The 7,928-nt window shown below is 42.6% G+C and overlaps 2 protein-coding genes across 3 annotated transcripts; one reads left to right on the forward strand and one right to left on the reverse strand.

The window, feature by feature from the left end:
- On the forward strand, positions 279 to 3,122 carry LOC109707987 (tRNA pseudouridine synthase A, mitochondrial-like). Of its 2 annotated transcripts, XR_002215625.1 has the most exons (3): positions 279 to 1,824; positions 1,910 to 2,390; positions 2,493 to 3,122. XR_002215625.1 is itself a non-coding variant. In XM_020229542.1 (2 exons), the coding sequence occupies exons 1-2, from the start codon at positions 425 to 427 to the stop codon at positions 2,220 to 2,222; spliced, it is 1,713 nt and encodes a 570-aa protein (XP_020085131.1). In that variant the 5' UTR covers positions 279 to 424; the 3' UTR covers positions 2,223 to 2,926. The 2 variants fall into 2 exon arrangements, 1 of the variants encoding a protein (XP_020085131.1); XM_020229542.1 differs by having other exon boundaries at positions 1,910 to 2,926.
- LOC109707081 (ganglioside-induced differentiation-associated protein 2) lies at positions 4,308 to 5,815 on the reverse strand. Its single transcript, XM_020228155.1, has 3 exons — positions 5,480 to 5,815; positions 5,047 to 5,323; positions 4,308 to 4,854 (listed from the first exon to the last, which is right to left on the reverse strand). Exons 1-3 carry the CDS (start codon positions 5,649 to 5,651, stop codon positions 4,635 to 4,637), a joined length of 669 nt encoding a protein of 222 aa, XP_020083744.1. The 5' UTR covers positions 5,652 to 5,815; the 3' UTR covers positions 4,308 to 4,634.

Raw genomic sequence — 7,928 nt, forward strand, 5'->3', positions numbered from 1 at the left:
GTAAAACATACGTCAAATGTAATCGGAAATACAGAGAAGGGATAATCAATATATTTAAGCACGAGTCAATATGGGCCGAGTCCGGCCCGGTTCCAAATGATCGGACAAGAATCTTCTGGGCCCGATAAAGAAAAATAATTCACGGGCTCATTGGACTTTTCTTAGCCCGTCGATTGTAAATTTCCAATTTTGAGGGCTGTGGGCCGCCTCAAAGCGATGGTACTGAACTTGTTGCCCTCATCAAGACCTACGAATCGTAAAGCAAATCGTACGTTGTAATACTCAGGCTCTTCCCGATCTAACGGTCGCAAACCTACTCCCACACTCCCGCTCCGCCCCTTCCCATTTCTAGGGTTTTGCGACTCCCCGAAACCCCTCCCCTCCATGGCCCTAATCCTGATCGACTTCTAAAACCCCCTCAACCATGGCGTCGCCTCCCTCGTCTCCTCCGAGCCCCAAGAAGCTCAAGATGTCGTCCTCCACCTCCGAAGCCGACCCCGACGCCGACGCCTCCGCCGCCGCCTCCGGCGAGCCGCGCCGCCGCTACAAACGGCGCAAGGTCGCCATCTTCCTCGGCTACTGCGGCGCCGGGTACCAGGGCATGCAGAAGAACCCCGGGGCGCGCACCATCGAGGGCGACCTCGAGGAGGCCCTCTTCCTCGCCGGCGCCGTCCCCGACGCCGACCGTGGCGCGCCCCGCCGCTACGACTGGGCGCGCTCCGCGCGCACCGACAAGGGCGTGAGCGCCGCTGCGCAGGTCGTCTCCGGGCGGTTCTACATCGACCCTCCGGGCCTCGTCGCGCGCCTCAGCGCCCACCTCCCCGATCAGATCCGGATCTTCGGGTACAAGCGCGTGACCAACTCGTTCAATGCGAAGAAGTTTTGCGACCGGCGAAGGTACGTGTATCTTCTCCCCGTGTTTGCCCTAGATCCGAGCGCGCACCCCGACAGGGAGGCCGTGATGGCGAGCTTGGGGTCCGGGAATGAGCTCGCTCGATGTGTTGAGTGCTCCGAAAGGGGGAGGAAGGTTCCTGGGATCATGGGTCGGGGGCCGAAAGGTTCGAACGGGGGAGAAAAATCCAAACTTTGTGGTGGGGAAACGGGTGGAGATGAAAATGGTGTCTCTAATTTGAATTTGACTAGTGTGGTTTCTGCTTGTGAAGAGCGAAATGATGCTTGCAAGAGCGAATTAGAATGCAGTAACACAGAAAAGCCAGAACATGGCAGCGAACAAGGTGGCGGAGAGGATGATGGCGCCTCTAACCTGAATTCAATGAGTAGTGTTTTGCAACCAGAGAAGGAGCGTGAAGTTGGTAATGGTGGTTTTGAATCGAGAGAAGGTGAAGAGTCTTGTGGTAATTCACGCGCAGATTCGGTTTCAAAGCACGGTACTTTAGGGTCCGAGGAACTAGCAGCTGATGAGAAATCTAAGTTGGTGGAAGGAAGATTGACGGAAGAGGAGACCGCCAAAGGTGGAGTAGTTGAGAGTACTGCTAATGAAGAAGCTGTTCTTGCGATCAAAAGTGGCTTTTGTTACGGAGATGAGGAAAAGGAGAGGTTTAATAGAATTCTAAAGCATTATGTTGGAACCCACAACTTCCATAACTTCACCACGAGAACGAAGGCCGAAGATCCTTCTGCCAGGAGATATATTATTTCTTTCGAGGCAGATCGTGTTGTTACTATTGACGGAATCGATTTTGTCAAGTGCGAGGTTGTTGGTCAGAGTTTTATGCTCCATCAAATCCGGAAGATGATCGGCCTTGCTGTTGCAGTGATGAGGAACTGCGCTCCAGAGTCACTGATGGAGGTTGCCTTAAAAAAGTAGGTTATCTTCTCATCTAGAGAAATTGTAGATGTCTGCATCAATTGATAATATCTAATGGCATGCTATAATTTGTTTTTTCAGGGAGGTAAGCATAAATGTACCAACAGCACCTGAGGTGGGGCTCTACCTGGATGAATGTCTCTTCAGTTCATATAACAAAAAGTGGCGCGATTCGCATGAGGAGATTTCAATGGCATCTTATGCTGAAGAGGCTGAAGAGTTTAGGATGAAGCATATATACCCTCACATTGCACAAATGGAGCACAAGGAGGGAGCTGTAGCATTGTGGCTTCACTCGCTGAACCTCCGTAATTACCCGGATTTCCATTTTGTGGACACTAATAGCGAGTCTCTTGGTGCAGAACAAACAAAACAAGATAATTTGGGGCAGTGACTGCTTCAATGGAGATTGAAGATGTGTGACATCTTTGTCTCGGTCCAAACGAGGGAACATAAAGAAAAAAAAAAAAAAGGGGGGGCAGCAAACAGTTAACACGCTCCCTATGTTCATTCAAGTAATTTTGTTGGATGCGTAAAGCTTTTTCTTCATTTGTTGTATTAGGTGAAGTAACACGCATATCTCGAATTACCGACTTCTTTTAAGAGTTTAGACTTCAATAAATGAGGCAATTGGTTTTGAGTGTTTCACTTTTGTTGGTGCTAGGTCCTCTCAAGTCTCTACTTGGACAAAGATAAGTATAGAACATGTCACGCGCTATTTGTTTTATTTTATGAAAAGCAAACTTATTGTGCTTATGTGCTTACTGATCTTTTCCTGGACTGATGAGGCTGGCTAGGCAGAAGACGAGGAAAGATGGATCCTGACATCGTAAATGAAGGAGAGCATTTACTGATACGGGGAACAACATGTGTTGGTTGTTTTAGGTGGAATGCGAGAGGGATGTGTAGCATTCTAAACAAACTGTGGCGAAATTACTCTCTTCATGAATTTTTAGATGGAAATAAAGGTTACACACTGTTTTTAGTACTGGAAATGTGCTTCTTGCATCAGCAAATTGGTGGATAAAGGATATATGTTGTAGCAGATATTGGCTTTTCTGCAGGCAGACAATCAATGCGAAATATTCTCCTTCTAAATTGTGTTTGTACTCATGCTCTTCTGGTGTTGCTTTGGTAGTTGTTGGCCTATCTCTGAGTATCTGCACTTATGAAGGTTCAATATCTAAGTTTCTGTTTCTTTTCTCAAAAAAAATATCTAAGTTTCTGTTTCAGCTTTTTCTGGCCCTTAGGAGCCTTGTTATTATGGATTGACATAGCATTTGCCGAAGTTTAATCTGGGCGGTCCTGTGTCGATGTGTTCATCTTTTCAATCAAAATCTGGGCAGTAATATAAGCATATTGAAATAAAAAAAGAAAAAAAAAATCTCCAAACCCTAAAATAGTGGTCCATTTATCTGGTTTCGTCGTGATGTTTGGCTTTTTTTTTTGCTGTCTTAATAACTAGGATAGTATTTACAATTTTAGCCAAATTTGGATCGATAAAAGCTAGCCCTCTCTAGATGTTTATTATTTTGAGTCTCTCTGGAATTTCCTATAGTTCATATACGGTTGGCCTGCTTAATTTATATTTATATATATATATATATATATATATATATATATTATGGAATAAGAATATATAAAGATTTATATAATTACGTTACAATTTAGATACGCACATATTAATCAATATATCTAATTAAGGTTTTAATAGTTATTAACCTTTTCTTCTAGAATTTTGTAATTTAAATTATTATATTACATAAATAATTTACGTAATTAAGTAGGTTATACGAGTCAGTTCCGCTTAACCTGCTTAACAGGTGAGTTGAGCTTATATTTTTGAACGTGACGGGTTTGAATTGACCTACATGTCTTTTATACCTAGACTAGACGCGACCCAATCACGACACGTTAAAAGGAATTGCCGCCTCAATACATAATTACATACTGCAGAAAAAAAGAGAGATATTTTTGTTGTGTAACGTACAAAAACAGTTCTGGTGGCCCAATCTGTCTATTAAAGTAAGGACAACCATCCTTGCCATCTTTAATACTCTTCGCTGTTTGATTTTTATTTTTTCTTTTTTCTTTTTTTTATAATTTTAATTTTTTAAAATTTTTATCTTAAACAAGATTGTGTTTTTTAAAGCACTGAACATACTTATAATTCTTTAATGGTTGAATCATCTTAAATTTCGTACAGTACTAATAAAAACAAATTTAATAAAATATATTATTAATAATAATACTGAATGAATTTTGAGACGGTGTAATAGTTAGGCCTACATAAAGTCCGGCTACTATACTCTTATGAGTACAGTACCCTTAATACTCATAAATTTTTGACCGTTAAATCTACTTATTTAATCATTCCCACCCATTAAACCATACTATTCAACCGACCACCCACTCAACTCTAGAATATCACTATTAATCTAATCAAAGATCACTATCATTCTAACTGTATATTCCTGAATTCAATAGTCAAAAATTTATGAGTATAATAAAAGCTATACTCGCGAGAACATAGTAGCCCTAGCCAGGCTAGGGCTACACTGCATATCTAAATATCAGTTCACACTATTAATTTTCATGCCAAAATTACAAACATAACCATATAGGGCTCGGCGACAGTCCACGTAGGACAAACCCATTCGAAGCATCCCAAAAAAGAGAACCTGTTTCTACTCAGAGTTTCGTACTATTTACAATTATAGCTCCCAACTGCGTTAAAAGCCAAGCGAACGGAAAGAGTTCACGGCAACGGTAACGGCAACGGAGTTGTTTGGGTTGGGTTGGGTCGTTAGGAGATGCAGCGGAGCGAGTACATGGAAGCGGCGGAGTCCATCACGGGGGCGTCGTATATACGGTGGTGATCGCTCTCGAGGCCGTAGTCCATCAACGGACGGCGCTCGAGCTCCTCGTCGTGGTCGTGCACGAATTCTGGGATCTCCACCTCCCGCTTCCGCATGTGCTCCCACAGGAACTCGAGTCGACTCACGTACTTCAACTTCCCATACAACCTATGGTAATTTGTTAAACATTATTATAAAAATAAAAAATCAACGATAAGATTAAATAAATATCCGAATGTTTTATATTTTAGCCCTAATAATAAAATAATAATGTGCCGATTCACAAGATAAGATTAATAAATCCCAGCTTCGGATTCAACGAAAAGAAAGAAAAAGAAACTGGAAATGAATGGTTCGTACCCGGCGCTGAAGAGGAAGCGGCCGAAGGTGGCGAAGAAGAGGCGAGCTTGGAGCCCCGGGTGGAGGAAGTACACGGCCTGGAGAGCGGCGCGCACGGCGGCGGGGACGGCCTCGTACACGGATCGGAGCGCCGCGACCCCCGGGAAGTTGTCCCAGCGCTGCACGCGCGTGTGCACGTACACCACCACGAACGGCCTCTCCCCGAGCCTCGGGAACACTCTCTTCTCCAGGTACCCCTTCAACGCCTCCTCCCCTCTCGCTCCCCCCAATTCTCGACCTACACACACACACACACACACACACACACGATATTCACCGATTCACCATCAAATTGTACTCGATCGGATCTCGGATCAAGAGACCGAGGGGAAAAAACAAACAAACAAACGAACGAACGAACAAGAAGATCGGTCGATTAGAGTCTTGTCGTCACCTGGAAAGAATTTGCCGACGATGCGGAGGATCGTGCGGCCCTTCTTGTCGCGTCCTTGGATCCGGAACACCTCGAGCTTCTCTAGGAGAAGTTCTTGATCCGTGAGTTGAGACACGGGAACGACATTGCCCCTACCAACACCGCCACCGCCGCCGCCGCTACTATCGCTCATGGCGAAAGCGAAAGGGTTTCAAGGGTTTGGAGTGGGTTCAGGGTTTGCGAGGAAAGCGGGGAAGAGGGAGTGGTCTCCCTCTCTCTCTCTCTCTCTATATATATATATATAAAAGCAAGAAAACGGAAAGGGGTTTTAAAATTTAAGTGTTGATAAGGATTGGGGAACCGAAGTTGTGACGAAGAGGAGTTCAAATATGGGGGAAGAGGAAAGGATCCAAAGGGAATATTCCCAAGAATCTTCCCGTGCGTAGCGGAGCGGATATTGGCGCGGCGCGGCGCCGTAGGTTGGCACGTGTCGGGCGCTCGATCGGGTCGAACTCGGCCGAAACGGGCTTGGGTTCGTGAGTGCAAATTGGGGTTCGGGTTCGGGTTCGTCACGTATTCTGTTGGTGGGGCGGGTCGGGTGTGTGGTCACGTGTTTTGTGGCCTTCGGCTCCTCCTATGGAAGGGGATTTACGTTTCCAACTTCTACTTATTTTAATTTGGATAGATTATGGAGAAAGATAAGGATAATAATTATCAGATCACACGTGTCCCAAAACTACTTAGAACCGTTGGATCGAATACACAAAGTCGTGTTTAATCCAAAGATAAGAAGAAAACAAATCTCTAAATAATCCTTTTCACGATTGCATCTTCTTATTCAAATACACATAAGCGATTTGAGTCATACTAGGATGGATGTTATATTACTGGATCATCAGATATTTCGAACTCACTCCAATCCGATCATCTGCTTCCTATTTATTTCATTTTGCTTATGCGAATTTTATTTCAGTTTGCAACCAAGTATGGTCAATTCTCTTACTTTAGTAATAAGTCTTATTATTACATTTTAGGAGCTAGGATTTGCATTGATATTTTTGTATCTTTGCAATGAGACTTGGTTTTTTTTTTTTTTTTTTNTGGTTAAGCTTTAAATAATTGGGCGTCCCATACTCAATTATTTGACTGAGCTTTCGGTGCCATTATAACTCTTTGATCGCACTGGTTTGTCCCCATTGTCAAAGTAATAATTGATTATCACTAAAATAATGATAATAATGATAATCAATTATCAGTTGCCGAAGAGTCATGGATGCTGCAACATCTGCTATTTGGAGACTTAAAATTTCTGTTAAAGTTAAAATCTTCTTATGGCTAGCATTCAAAAAACGACTATCCACCGTAGACAATCTTCTCACAAGAGGGGGGTCTGGATTCAACAACTATTATTTGTGTTGGGCTAAACTCGAGACTGTAAACCATTTGCTAGTAGGGTGTGTTGTTAGCAAGTTCCTTTCTATCTTGCACCTTGGAGAGTGCCCCATCTACCCTTTTTGTGAAGATATTAAAATCATCTGGGAGCGGCTGCTAGAGAGACGGCCGCAGAGTGATGGTCGGAAGGCCTTTATTCTGGTGGCGGCTACTTGGTAGATGATCTGACGCGATAGGAACAACGCTATTTTTAGAAATCTACCCGTGAACGTTTTGCTAACAGTATCGGAGAGTTGACAAAAGAGTGGGCCGAGAGCATTGTAAAGCTGGGTGATGGCTGAAGCTTGAGTAGCTTGAGTTAGACTTGATATTGAGTTTGCTTTTTTCTTTCTTTTTTTTTTTTATGTCTTCCTTCTTTACCTTGATATTGCCGTTTTTTCGCCCTTCTAAGGCCCTGGCTGTCTCACCCCATGTAGCTAAATTCATTTACTTAATGAATGATGCAAAAAATTGATTATCACTGTTCCTAAAAAAAAAGGAAAAAGGAAAAAAAAATGGTGTTGTATTTGAAATTATGAACAAGTTTTATTCTAATAATTGTGTAATTTTAGAATATACAAATAGCTTCTCTCATTTAGGTACGGTGATTGATTAAATTCTATTTGGCAGTGTATAGCTAGCAGATAGAAGAGTGGATACAAAGCAAAATCCAGCTTAAATTTTTGGGCATAGCAATTGCATCTAGAGTAATAAAATCTTTGTGATAATGTAGGATTCTCTTGAGAAAATTTCAAAGAACTTTGATAAGGTTTTTTTGAGAACAGAGTTTTTTAATATTAATATTCGATGTGAGCCAATTCCAAACAAGGAAGTTTCCATGCTATACTCCCTAAAATGGGATAAAAAGTTCTTCTTATATTCTACTTAGAAAGAAAACCCAACAGTAGCCATTTAACCCACCCATTGTTGCTTTTTGAAGATTCAAATAAATATGAAACTTCCTTCGAGTTTCCGTTATCCAAAGTGCACTCCACTATGTAATAATCATTTTCCATGAAATCATCTCTATGTTGTCACA

Source organism: Ananas comosus, linkage group 3 (genome assembly GCF_001540865.1).
Source record: "Ananas comosus cultivar F153 linkage group 3, ASM154086v1, whole genome shotgun sequence".
NCBI classification, from domain to species: Eukaryota; Viridiplantae; Streptophyta; class Magnoliopsida; order Poales; family Bromeliaceae; genus Ananas; species Ananas comosus.